This window comes from Rhineura floridana, chromosome 1 (genome assembly GCF_030035675.1).
Source record: "Rhineura floridana isolate rRhiFlo1 chromosome 1, rRhiFlo1.hap2, whole genome shotgun sequence".
NCBI classification, from domain to species: Eukaryota; Metazoa; Chordata; class Lepidosauria; order Squamata; family Rhineuridae; genus Rhineura; species Rhineura floridana.
Window position 1 is genome coordinate 185,426,041 of NC_084480.1, and position 14,387 is coordinate 185,440,427.

General features: G+C 41.1%; 1 protein-coding gene across 1 annotated transcript in view; it reads left to right on the plus strand.

The window, feature by feature from the left end:
* Positions 1 to 14,387, plus strand: part of ANKRD33B (ankyrin repeat domain 33B) — a 40,291-nt gene that overhangs the window by 2,650 nt on the left and 23,254 nt on the right. The window contains exon 2 of the mRNA XM_061638859.1: positions 12,117 to 12,246. Within this exon, the coding sequence (XP_061494843.1) occupies positions 12,117 to 12,246 (130 nt within the window). The remainder of the gene's footprint in view (positions 1 to 12,116; positions 12,247 to 14,387) is intronic.

The following is a 14,387-nucleotide window of genomic DNA, read 5'->3' on the forward strand; positions in this document are numbered from 1 at the left end:
AACTGAGGCCCACCAGTCGCAAGATGATGGTGCATGGGCAGAGTCAGTCATAAAAATAGTGGCAGATGGAGGCAGAGTTTGGCATACTCAGCTGGCAATTACAGACATCATTTTCTACTGATATTTAATCCATCTTTAGAAATTGTTAAATCATTTGCCATAATGTTTTCCTTGTGGCAAGGAGTTCCATAGCTCAAGCTGAGTACCAACATTTGCTTTGGAGGTGTCATGACTTAGCCTCCTCATTTTAGATAGAATTTGCTGATCCGGTGCCTCTTAAGTGGAGAAAGCTTTTCCTTGTATATTTTTGCCTTCCCACCCTCACACCTCTCAAAGTGTTTTCACCCATCCCCTGTAATTTACTCTTCCAGTCTCCTTCCACACGCAACTTCTACCTTATTCCACCCACCCCACCAGTTTTTTTCACCATTCCTCCCTGGTCTTTTTACATTCACTGCTTCCTCCTATAACATCTTTCCTCTTTTATCCCCTTTCCTTCTATTCCCAGTTATCATCATCATCATCTCACTTTTTCCTGCAATGCCTCTTCTGGCTGTTGCTCCTCAGGAAGAACACCTTCCTTTGCTCCTGAACTTCACTGTTTCCTGGCAACCTTTCCTCAGCATACAAGGAGCTGCTGGTGCTAGTATTGGTTCAGCCAAAAAGCTCTGGCATAGCTAGGAAGTAGAGAAGGCAAGTGAGGAGGCACTGAGCAGGCAGAGGCACTGAGACCCACCTGAAAGTGACCCAAGGCACACTGGTGGCTCCAGACTCACTGTTTGAGAAACACTATACATACATATGTTTTTCATGAACACATTGGTTATGAACTGTAGGTGATATTCAGTGCTATTCAGAGTGAAAATGAAATGGACTGCCTTCAAGTCGATTCTGACTTATGGGTGACCCTATGAAAAGGATTTTCATGGTAAGCGGTATTCAGAGGGGGCTTACCATTGTCTCTCTCTGAGGCTAAGAGGCAGTGACTGGCCCAAGGTCACCCAGTGAGCTTTATGGCTGTGTAGGGATTCGAACACTGGTCTCCCAGGTCGTAGTCCAACACCTTAGCCACTACACCACACTGGCTCTCTACTATTCAGAGTAAACCCACTGAAATTAAAGTACATGATTGGCAGAGCAATCCAACTTAGGGGAAGCTGGCATAAGTGGTGCTGGCACAAGAGAAGCTGGGGTAAAGTTCCACCACATCCAGTTGCTGTTCAGGAGCTTCTGCACGCAGGGACCAGAAAGTAAAAGCCTGCTCTCCTAAATACCCCTACCGGGGAGTAAGCCCTCTCCATTAACTTCTATTGTATTAATTTTCTTAGACCTACCTTTTGCCTGAATTGAGACTTGCAGGAGTGCTCCGAACACAAGTTGGGTGTGGCCTAAGTCCCCTCCCCTTAGCCCCTCCCCTGACACGCACCATGCATGCCTCTTTTTTGGGACTTATGCTGGCTTCACTTACACTGGTCTCGGGCTGAGCCCCGGCTGAGCCGAGCTGAAGGACTTCATGCCGGCTCAGCTGGAGATCCGCCATGTCCAATTCCCCTCAGCCCAGCGAAAATATGAGTTGGATTGCTCCCTAAAATTAGGTTCATTAATTTCAATGTGTCTACTCTGAGTAGGACTTAGCTGAATACAACCCTGTGTCAGTTGTTTTAATTGCTGTGAACTACCTTGTTTTGGCAGTATAAACATCTTGAAAACATACAAATACATAAATATTATGTGTATAATCCAGCCATTCTCATGCCATTGATTTATTGTGAGAATTAACCAAGTGCTTGACCATCTACTATTGAAATTAGTTGCACCTAAAAGTGCTTACACTTGATTTGGCTGGATTGTGTCACATGTGTATGTATTTATTTTGTGAGTATGGATGCAAATGCATGCATAGAGGTATGCACATCCTTTTGTTAATGTAGAATAACAAACAATATCACAAGACTACTAAGGTTAAAAGGGTAAGCCGTTCCAAATTTAATAATTAAAATTAGTGCAGAGATATAGTTTTGTCTTTTATCCAGTTCTTGTTGATAGCCTCCCCTAATGTTTGGGCCATTCAGGTGAGGCAGGGTCAGCTTTTACTCTCTCCCATAGTCATTGGAAAGAATTCACTTTTAAAGGGGTGATTTAAGGGTATGTTTGATATTAAAACATACAGAATAGGAGATGCTATTTTTTAAAGCATGAAATGTACTGTGAAACTGTTGTTCGGCATGAACAATACTTCCTTTGAACCACTTCAGTAGCCTGTTGCTAAACATAAGCGTATGAGGTAATACACTAGAGAAGAGCACAGAAGCATCAAAATCTCATTGGTATACATTATTTTGCACACTAACAAACAAACAAGAAACTATTGTTACCCATTATAAACACAAATTGAAAAAATTTAATCACTGGAAAGCTTGTCATGGGAGTTCAGGCCAGCTATTGAGCAAAACCATTGAAGATTTTCAAAAGGAATTAAATGTTTTGAGAGCTTCAAAAATAAAGACACTGGAATAAGCAGAGAGAAGCTTTGTTGCATACAACATTGATCATTTTTATATGTTCTTTCTGTAAAATTTAAAGCTAGTCCACATTGAATTCTGTAATCAATATTATGTCTCATTGTAATTCCATACCTAGATTGTCATCAGCTACTAAAGCATGGCCTAAAACATGTAGGATTTAATTGTTAGTAAACTGATTATAGTATTCATGCTTAAGAAAAAAAAACAATCTGAACTGAATATAATTAGAGACTGTTCTCTCAAGAATTTGCCTGAATTGACTTGCATGCCCCCTTTAAGATTTTGTTGTTGTTGTTCATGTGGGGGGAAGTCTAATCAGAGCTTGGAAAAGTTACTTTTTTGAACTACAACTCGCATCAGCCCCAGCCAGCATGGCCACTGGATTGGGCTGATGGGAGTTGTAGTTCAAAAAAGTAACTTTTCCAAGCTCTGAACTGTCTAATAATACTGAAGAAGTATTCAGTATCATGGCAGACCAAGGACTGAAGCTCTTCTTGAAAATATACCTTATAGGGCTAATTCACACAGTTGTGTAAGTTACCTAATGTAAAGTTATGCTTACTCCACTTCTCTAAGCAGTGAGAAGTTTGACAGGTGCAGCACTTACCCAGGCTTGGTTTCCTTTGAAAGGATGCCACTGCAGGCTTTTGATGTTTAATAATATTTGCATTTATTTACAAATATGCAGGTTCAATGTAGGTGGAGACTGCTTAAACACTGCAGCAGGAAAACCCATTGCTTTACCTTAGATCTCTGGAGAGTCAGCCAATATCCCCTAATGCTTCTGCAGCTGACAGAACCCAAGATTCAAATCCCTTCCTTTCTCTTTCTCACTCCACAACTCAAACTGGTGGGAGGGGGAATATATGTCAGTCAGAAATCCTGAGGAAGCAATTAGTGAGCAATCAGCTAGCAATCTCCCTAGAAAAATACATACCTGAAAACTTTGTCAACAACTAGTAAGGACGTTTCAGCAGTCCTTCTGGCTTCATAACCCTGTCTCATCCAAACCCCCAATATTACATTATCAATTGAATACTCAACACTAGTGATAAAGTCTCAGCAAACCAAACTATTACTCCCCCCAATGGAAAATAGCTTGTTTTTTCCTGAACACAGTTCTGAAATTCAGATCCCATCACGATCCTGTGATGTCATCAGTGGGAGTCTCACCCCATTAAACCTCAACTATCCTGAAGAAGCCATCCTGTAAGCCCCCCCCCCGCTTTCTGGCATCTTAAACTATGCAAAAGCAGTGTCCCAGGTAATTTCTAGGGCACTTCACATCCACACTATGGAGACACGCTGGAAATCTATGTTGCCCAGGATTTGTGGCACCTGACTGCTGTTTCAATGTTAAAAGCACCAGGGAAAAAGATAGAGAGGAACAGAAATCTAAAACAGAGGTCCACAGTTAGACATCCCTGCTGTCACTTCCATGCAAGTGAGAAGATATGTTATAGTGGAACAGGGTTCAGAGGATTGGATGATTCATGGGGTATGACGTTCTTATTGATGCCATCAGGAGCCCAGAAGGTCCATAATTTGGAACTGTGTGTGTGTTTGGGAAATCAAGCTATTCTCCAGTTTTGGGGATAATATCTCACTTTGCTAACCCCGTTCTGAACTCAATGAATATTTCTATGCAAAGATTTCTATGATTTAAACAAATAACTTTGGTTTAAAAAGGAATGCATTCCCACAAGCATATTCATCTTCCAGTAAATGCAAAATCAAATGATTTGCAAATATTAAGTAGAGAGCGAGCACATTTTAAATGGTGGCATTACACACTAACTGTACAGTGGGAATCATCAAGTTGTGACAGTCCATTGATAAGACATCAAGTTGTGTTTTCCAACCCAATGAGTCTATAATCTTACATCTTAAGCCATTCTTGCACATAGAGTTGTGCAAGAAAGTATCCAAACGTGGGCAGGAACACAGACTAGTTATTCTAACTATATCTTCTAAGAAAGTGAAAACATCACATTAAGCTCACTGCTACACTTGAATCACCTGAGCTCATAATAGATTATAACATAACAGGTCCCCTCCACTTCACCTAAATGTTTTTTTTAATGAATTGTTTATTGTAAAGGTTTTTAAATACATGAAATTAGGGGACATGATGTCCAACATTCATTCATCTAACATTTTTGATCTGCATTATCCTCCAGAAATGCTGCCATCTTGTTTCACATCTTACACACTTTTTTGTGACTGATATTAACTTGCACCAACAGAATACATTGTTTAAAAAACAGCGCTCTTGCTCTCTCATAGCTGACCTTTTTTGGTAGAATATTCTAGAAACCATTAGATATAGCAACTTAATTCTGGAACTTTTTCCCCCCTGAAAAACATCTTCCATATATTATGTACTGTGGATTTATACTTTGCATTTAAATGGGTATTCTCTCTTAAAAACCAAACAATCAGTTAAGAGATTTTGGCAATGTTCACTACATGTCATAATAAAGAATAATTAAGAACTATATGAAGATTAGAGTTGCACAGTCCATATTTGCACATCTGGAGACAAATTAGTAATTACATCAATTATTTAATCCACAATGTGGAAAAGATTCAAGTTTATTAATTTTGTTTGTTTCTTATGGGAAACAATTCAAATTATTCTATGAAAATCAGACCTACTCAGTTTTCTGTGCAAATTTCTGTCCTTATTTCTAAGTTCTTGGAGTTTTGTGGGGGGAGAACCAAAATGAATTCAGACATATTATGTACTGCCAATGAACCTTCATTGTGGCATGCTAGTATTTCTGTTTATGTACCATATATCTCTTATTCACTTGTACCAATGACTAAAGTCTCTGAGGTTTCCATGTGAATGAAATGCTGAAAGGTGTTCAAAATGATAGAACTAAGTATTTTGAGGGGTGCAGGATTTATGTGAGCAAAGGTGTATTGAAATAAGTAGGAGTTATGTCTGCATTAGTACTGCAAAACCTGGCCTTTAAATTTCAGTTTGATGCAAGATTGCAATAAGCACCTTGGTATGAATCAGTTAGATTGCACATTGGGATTTTTTGTGAGGTACCTGGTAGATTACATTGAAATTAGTGTTAAAACCTCAGCAATATAAAGTGCACAATTAGGTACTTAATAGCCTGAGTCTAGAAATCTGCATTGGCAAATAGTGCTTTTTGCCGCTGAAACTAAAGCAGCATCCTGTGCTTAGTAGGTAGTAATACCATTGTCCTTAGAAGAAAAATATCATTATAATAATTAAGAACTTGTTCCTGTTTGAGTGATTGTGCCATTCATGCTGTTATACCAGTGGTAGAACAGCAGTCAGTATTGGCTGATATAACTTGGATAAATAAAATAAATAAGAGATATTAGGTCTGACATGTTTTTCTGTACAAAATTCCAGTAGTTTGCTTCTTAGTGTAGGAGTAGCCAGAGTATGACTTCAGAGCCACATATTGCTTTCCAGGCAGAAAATGTCATGTCAAAATAGTCTTTGCTTTCTTTGCTGTTTCCCCAGCTAAATGCTGGGATCAAGGAAACATGGGAGATAGAAATGGCAGAAGCACCATCTGTGGGAATTGTAGGCTTGGCAGTACTGAGAAGCAGAAGCACACTCTCTAGGGATTGTTAAAGAAGGAAAAGATGAAGCCATGGTGAGGGGCTGGGGGGCTATGAGCAACAGCAGAGGGAGCCAGTGGTTGATGTGGAGGGAGATGTGGCAGCATAGGCCGTGGGGTGGGGGCTAACTGTTGAGGTAGGTGCAGTAGCAACATAGCCTGTGGTTGTTTGCCTGAAAAACATTTTAGCCTTAGGAGAATTTCTGCATGTCTCATTACATTCAGAATTTAAGTACTCTTGGATGAAACAGATTATCTTGAACCGTTCCAATCCGGGTTCAGGCCTGGTTATGGGACTGAATTGGCCTTGGTCTCCCTGATGGATGACCTTTATTGGGAGAAGGACAGGGGGAGTGTGACCCTGTTACTCTTACTTGATCTCTCGGCGGCTTTTGATACCATTAACCATGGTATCCTTCTGGGCTGACAGTGAGATGGGTATCGGAGGCACTGTCTTACAGTAATGGCCAGAGACCATCTACCTGCGTGAGTTTCTGCAAGACCTGCTCCCTGCATTTCTGGCTGATTTCCACCTGGCCTGGAAGGGTGGGGCCCTGTCTCTCTCCAGCTACAAAAGCAGCAACTGCTGAAGGGGCCAGAGACCATCTACCTGTGTGTTTCTGCAAGACCTGCTCCCTGCATTTCTGGCTGATTTCCACCTGGCCTGGAAGGGCGGGGCCCTGTCTCTCTCCAGCTACAAAAGCAGCAACTGCTGAAGGGGCCAGAGACCATCTACCTGTGTGTTTCTGCAAGACCTGCTCCCTGCATTTCTGGCTGATTTCCACCTGGCCTGGAAGGGCGGGGCCCTGTCTCTCTCCAGCTACAAAAGCAGCAACTGCTGAAGGGGCCAGAGACCGTGTGTGTGTATGTGTGCGTGAACCTGCTGCTCGGGATGTCTATAGACTACTGGGGTTTTGTTTTGTATTATATGTTATATTTTACTCTATGTTATATTTTAGTCTATGGACGCTGCCTAGAGTGTCCGTTAATTCGGCCAGATAGGCGGCCTAGAAATAAAATTTTATTATTATTATTATTATTATAATTCCAGTCCTATCACCAAGGTTGTTTTCAGAGAATAGCATTGGGTGATTGTCTTTTGGCCCCCTGACAGTTGTACTTTGGGGTGCCATAGGGTACCATCTTGTCCCCCATGCTGTTTAACATCCATATGAAGAGCGGTCATCCCTTGGGAGCGGTCATCAGGAGATTTGGGCAAGGTGTCAGGAGTACACTGATGATACCCAGCTCTATTTCTCTGTAACATCTGAAATGGGTGAGGCTGTGCAAGCCCTGGATCGCTGCCTGGACTTTGTGGTGGGCTGGATGAGGGCTAGTAAACTGTGTCTGAATCCTAGCAAGACGGAGATGCTGTGGGTTGGTGGTGCCCGAGTTCAGATAATTGGTCAGTTGCCTGCCTTGGATGGGGTTGTACTCCCTCTGAAACAGCAGGTCTGTAGTCTTGGGGCAGGGCCGGCCCCAGGCATGCCAGGGCCCTTGGGCACCAGCTTCCCCTGGGCCTTGGTATGTTTGTGTGTGTGCGTGCATGTGCATGCATGCACATACATGCATGGCCCCCCACGGCCCCCACCTACCTGTCTCCTGTCTTTTAGCATTGCCATTAACCAAGATGGCCACCATGGTTTCCCTAAGGGGATGAAGCCTCCACCACCATCTTGGTTGATGGCACGCGTGCGTGCTACATGCGTGCATCTCTGCCATCACCCAAGATGGCGGCAGGGACTTCAGCACCTTAGGGAAACCGTGGCCACCATCTTCATTAAGGACAATGCCAAAAGGCAGGAGATAGGTAGGTGGGGCAAGGGAATGGCGGGCAGGCGTTGCTCCTGCCCTGCGATCCGCAGCTACTGCCTTAGATCGCGGAAGGTGAGCGGAAGGGCCTCTCAGGCCCCACCTGGCTGCCCTTTAGAACCAGCCCTATCTGGGGGTGCTCCTGGATCCATCATTGTCGCTAGAGGCCCAGGTGACCTCAGTGGCTAGGAGTGCCTTTTACCAGCTTCGGCTGGTAAGACAACTGCAACCGTTTCTGGACCGGGATAGCCTGACCACTGTTGTCCATGCCCTGGTAACAGTTTGGCAGGAACTTTTGGGTTACAAAAATAAATTACCATATTCCTTAAGGAAGATGACATTACATACAACAAAATTTATCTGAGCAGACATATTCACTTTAGCGTCTCATAGATATGTTAAAGATGCCTAGCTAAACAAAAAACTTCTGTTCAAGGTAAAATTGAAAGTTTTTTGGCCAGGTGTGTCTAGGTGGCGAATAGTCAGTTAACCAGTCTCTGCAGATTCAAGGCCATAAGTGGCAAAAGCTGTCAGACAAACTTCACTTGCAGCTGCAGGCTCTTCCAGTTGTCTGGTTTATATTATTTGTTTAAGGCAGATTTCAAAAAGAAAGGTAAAAGAGAATATTTTGTTTACTGTGTACAAAATGTTGTATTATTTCATAGCTACTAAGGGCATGGGCCAGTCACAGGTAAGCACTTTAAGTCCCATTGGTTTGAAAGAGAAAGTTCAGCAATGGGAGTGTTAATTTTGGCTGGATTGTGCCCATTATATTTTGCAAATACCAAGCCTACAGAAACCAAGACAACTAAAATTGTGTGGTATAAATTGTTATGACAGAAATGTTCTTTAGTGATGTGGGTTTACTAAAAAATTTGAATTGGAAAAATCCAGTGCAAATTAGGCTAATTTGCATATTATGTTTTGTTTGTATCAGGAAATTTTCTGATGTCCTAGACAGTGATCTAGCTTAACATGTTTATTTTACATGTATTTAGTTAAAAAGTACATCATTTTTTTTGTTCTAATACACAAGTATTTGACCTGAAATAAGTTTTGAATAAACGTAAGTTTGTCATTTCCATTAATTTTAATGGCTCTACTCTGGACTATGACTAATATTGAATACCCATAACAGGTATTTTTCTTACATTGTTTACATTTAATTTTTTTAAAAGCCCCACAAAGGTACTGAAATAGTTCACACAGTAATAAATTTTAGCAACCCAACAAACTGTGCACAATATGCTGACTCACATACTTGCTAGGGATAATCAGCTGAAAAACTATTACAATGTTGAAACTGCCAAGTTTGCCTAATACTATATATGCAACTGTATCCATTCATTGTAACTAATAAACTTATGAAATGGAAAACTATCCACAGAAACATTGAAAAATGCGGGAGGGAAAATGTCCGCCCTATTTCACTGATGCTCTTACATCTGCATAAATCTTCATCCCTGTGTCTGATCTAATGCACAGGATAGCAAGCTACTCTGTTTTACAAGCTGATTCTTTCTGAGGAAATCAGAGTGTAATAATATGCTGTTGTGGACAGAGCAAACTGAATTCTGTCCTTAAGTCAGGCTATGTGTAATTTCCTAAACTGAGAGAAAATTGAATATGTCTTCCAAGGCTTTTTCTTCAGAATGTCTTTTCAAAATGTAAATTTGGGAGTGAGGATTCTGTATCCAGAGGCAGGCTTCTACACATGGATTCTGTTGCTCTGTTGGGAACCACAAACATAAATCTGGTGTAGAAAAGCAATTGGATGCACATTACATGACAGCTACACATTCAAAGGCGCAAATAATCCAATACGATCCCCATCCACAACAAATGCACATTTTGCAAAATGAATGTGGGGGCTCATCTACACAGGGTTTTACTGTGTGTCTGGTGCTACTCACATCCCCTTTTAATTCGCATGGTTCACATGACGTTACTGGCAAACAAGTTGTCTCGCAGTTTCCCCCCATAAATCCGTACTAACCCAATTTTTTGATAATAAGGAAAGGAAAAAAAGTCTTCACTCTGTATCTCTAGTGCTTGCAGATGCTTTGCTCCAACGCTTTTAGGTGGGTGTGTTAATCATTCCTCTCTCCACCTCCACTCTCTCCTCCTCCCTTTGTTCATTTTGTTTCCTAAGGGCTGAAGAGCATCTTCTGCCGCTCTCTCCTGTTCTGCTAGCTTTTTTCATGTTGCTGCAAACGGTGCCTTATTTTTCTTTCCCTCCTAACTTGTGTACAATAGCATAACACTGCTCAAACAAAGATTTGTATTTCAGCTGTATTGTACCAGTGAAAATCCAAATAATCGCACTTCTGTTTTTTGTTTTTTTAAAATGAAACTTACTGGTAGAACAAACTGAGCATGCTTGGTTGCCAGAGGGAGTGGAAATGTTAAATTAGAGGGTGTGATCTTTAGGAAACTGCGTGATTGATGTTGCCCCTCAAGTGTGACTAGAAAACACCATGTTTTCGGCTGGCATTGAGTCCTTACTGTGCACAGCACAAACAGAAAACGGAATAGATGTAGGCAAGCAAATATTCTCTTAGCTTCAACCTCCATATCTTTACCTCAGCTCCCCTGCAATACAACACCTATTTTACAGGGTTCTTCTAAGGGCTATAGCAAAATAAGGTACATGTAATGTTAGCACTATATACATTATCATTATCATAGCCATCTCTAGCCCCCCAAGAAATCAACAAAACATTGTCTAGTCATAAGGAAATGCTGCAATTTCAAAATCACTCCCAGATTCAAATACATATTCAAGCAGCATTGGTGGAATTGTAGTCTCTCTGAGCGCTACATCACTAGTGCAGACCTGACTGACTCTGAGAAGATTTAAAAGAACCATTGTAGTTACAAGGCTCTCTCTCAAAGGAAATCCAACCCTAGAATTATTCACAGAAAGTAAAAAAAACAAAACAGTTAAGCTTCCCTAAGCTAGGCCACATTCACACTTTCCACTTTAAACAGTCATGGCTTCCCCCAAGGAATCCTGGGAAGTATAGTTTGTGAAGGCTGCTAAGAGTTGTCTCGTATTCTCTTCACAGAGCTACAATTTGCAGAGTGGTTTAATTGTCAGTTCCTCTTCCCAGAGGACTCTGAGAAATGTAGCTCTGGGAGGGGAATAGGGGTGTCCTAGGTATAGCACAGTGGGGAGGAGAGCCCGGCTGGGAGTCCAGAATCTGTGAGTTCAAATCCCTGCTCGTGTCTCCTGGGTGTCAAGGGCCAGCTAAAGATCACCCCCACAGTGAGTAGCTCAGGGGTTACGTGCCCTGCCACCTATGCAGCCGTGGGCAAGCTGCATAGTCCCAAGGAGCCCAGTTGCCCCCCAGCTAGCAGTTATAGACAAGGAAGGGGCTGGCTTGTGCAGCTATGGCAAGCTGAGCAGGCCCTAACCAGCTGGGGAAGACTAGCCTCAGAGGGAGGCAATGGTAAACCCCCTCTGAATACCGCTTACCATGAAATCCCTATTCGTAGGGTCGCCATAAGTTGGGATCGACTTGAAGGCAGTACATTTACATTACATTTTAGCAACTCTCAGCACCCTTCACAAACTACACTGCCGAGGATTCTTTGGGAGAAGCCATGACTGTTTAAAGTCGAATAATAGTGGAATAAACATTATTATTATTATTATAGATGTATTTGTACCCTGCCTTTTGGCCAGAAGGCCCTCAAGGCGGCTTACAAGTACATCAGTATAAGCAATACAATTCAAAATCAAGTAACATCATTAAAAAGCAACAACAACTATATAGTGTTAATGTGGCCTTAGACACTTACAGATCTGCCCCCTGGTACTGCTTTCTCTTGACCTTGGTTGAGTGCTTTGTTTTCTATATTTTGTATTGTGTTGTTTTATAGAATGGTTTCCATAGTTAATTTATTAATTTGATCTTATGCACTTATATTTTTCTTAGCTGTCTTGAGGTTCCATGGAGTAGGAAAGGTAGATTTTAAATGTTAGAAATAAATTAGAAATAATAAAAATACATTCAGATTTGGCACTTTCATTTGGTTCTACTTCTAGCTATATAGTTTATATTAATGTCCTCATGTAAAATAATAAAAAATCTGAAATAAGATCTGGGGTTCAAAGTGCCTGAACATGCTTCCCTTTAACTACCACCTTACTTTTTATTTATAGACTGGCCTTATTGTTGCCTGTTACCAAGGGTTTGTGGATATTGTAATAGCCTTAGCACAGTGTCCTCATATTGATGTAAACTGGCAGGACAATGAAGGAAACACGGCTCTAATTACAGCTGCCCAGGCAGGTAAGGAAGGATGCAGGTAAATTCTTCTCATTTCATTTTTATGTCATTTTATGGTTGTCCTTATTATGATGAGCAAGTGAATTGCTGGATTTTGCCCCCAATTGAGACTTTAGTCTAGTGCAGCAAGAATTTTTGCTGTGCCCCCTTCCATTCATTTCTGAGAAGCTTGCCCTTCTTAATGCAGCCCCGCACTATAGTTAGCAAAACTGTTAATTTAAGGTATATCAGGCTCTACTTATTCAGTTAGAACTTCTGGAAATGACTAGTACTTTTCATGGGGAGAGAGAGATGCATTATCTGTTATACTTCTTAAAACTGTCTTTTTTAATTTCCCATTTTTATTTCTGACCAAGTAGTAGTAATATTACAAGTGAGAGCTGCAACAAGGTATTGTAGTGTCCTCCTAATAGCATTATTGTTAAGGAAGCTATTCCCTCAAGGCAGAACATTCCACTGGGTTTCTATTTCTCTTTTCTAAACAACAGTCAGTTGTTTTTTTTTACAGGTTTTGTCTTCTTAAGGATTTTTAACATGTGGTACTTCTCAATGTGCCTCTTGTTTCTCAATGATCTGTTTTCACTCGAGTCTTTTAGCACTCACCACCTGAATGCGTTATTAGCATGCACTACAAAGATAGAACAATTTAATATTTATATGCAAGGATCCAAAAAACTATTAAATAAATTCTGAGAGCCCAAGAATGCATACAACAGTTGCATATGGTATATAGCAAAATTATTTTAAATGGACTGGAATTTCAAAAGTAGTTTGCCATGTGATGTCTGCTGTTTAAAGAAAATAAAAAACCTCTTGGGTTAGCACAAGTTGCAAGAGTTGGTTTGGTAGGATTCAAATGTTTTTTTAAAAATGACCCTACAACTTCCCTGAACTAAACCCTCTCTCTTCAATCTCACCCTAATCAACCAGCTCCAAAGGCTCCTGATTCACACTAAAGCTCTAATATGTCCTGCACACAAATGAATTCTTATTCACTTTAGTGGAGGAGTGCAGCAAATCTTACACTGAGCAAACATGTTTTAAGATATTATTATCTTGAAATAAAAATCAGGAATGTAAGTCAAGTTTCTAATGACAAACATCATGCTGAGCAATATCCATTCATTTCAAAATATGAGAGCAACACAGAAAGCTTTGAAATGGGAAATTCTGAGAATTAATTTTAATTGTTATTTAAGAGTTGTTTAAAATGATAAACATTAAAACATTTTGTGCTGTACGAGTACTTAAAAATTAAATTAGTAGCAACAGATCTGAGATACTAATTATTGGCAACCTATAAATGTGTTCTGTTGAATTTAATACATATTTGGTGAAATGCAAGCATTCCAGCTTTGGAAATAACTTCTCCCTTGGGAATCATTCAGTGCTATTGCAAAAACAAATTTAGGGCCAGTAGTGGCTGGTGGGGCTGCATTGCTCTCTTGGCTTCCCAACAGCATGCATCGCTGCCAGCTTTCAAGAGGGGGACAGGCGAGGCAGTTAGAAGCTTGGCACAGCGCGGGCACAGTGCTGGGATTGTCAGACTGGTTCCACTGCTACGATACACAATGCCAAGCTCCCCTCTGCCTTGCCCCTCCCCCTCTCGGTAACTGGCAACAATGTGCGGAGTCAGGAGGCCAGGAGAGCAAAGCTAGGTACAATGATGATTTTCTGGAATCCCATTACTACAATATTTGTGTTATTTCTAAGTGGTATTCATAACAAATATTTCACTGAAAATCTGTGAACCTGACAACTTTGGTTTGTTTCATTTTAAATGTTCTGTGAGGTTAAACTTGTTACTATAAAAATGTGTGCGTAGTGTTATGAGCATGGGGGGGGCTGGAATGGATGATTTCTGTGGGTCACCTTTCCAGCCTCTGATTTGGAATCCTATGCCTGGGAGGCTGGTTCTGCTAGCCAGATGAATCTCCTTTGTTAATCAAATAGAGTGGCCAGGTAGTTAATGGGCCTGTTTAGTTGCCCCGGCAACTGGTGAAAGGGGCTAGGAAGATCCTTTTGTCATTTTAAACTTTACTGGAGGAGAGTCTCTCCCCCCACTCCTGGCAGCTGGCAGAGGTGTGTGCTTGTAGTTTGGTGTGTGTTCTAGAGAATGGCTGGGGCTGCAGGCATGGAGAGAG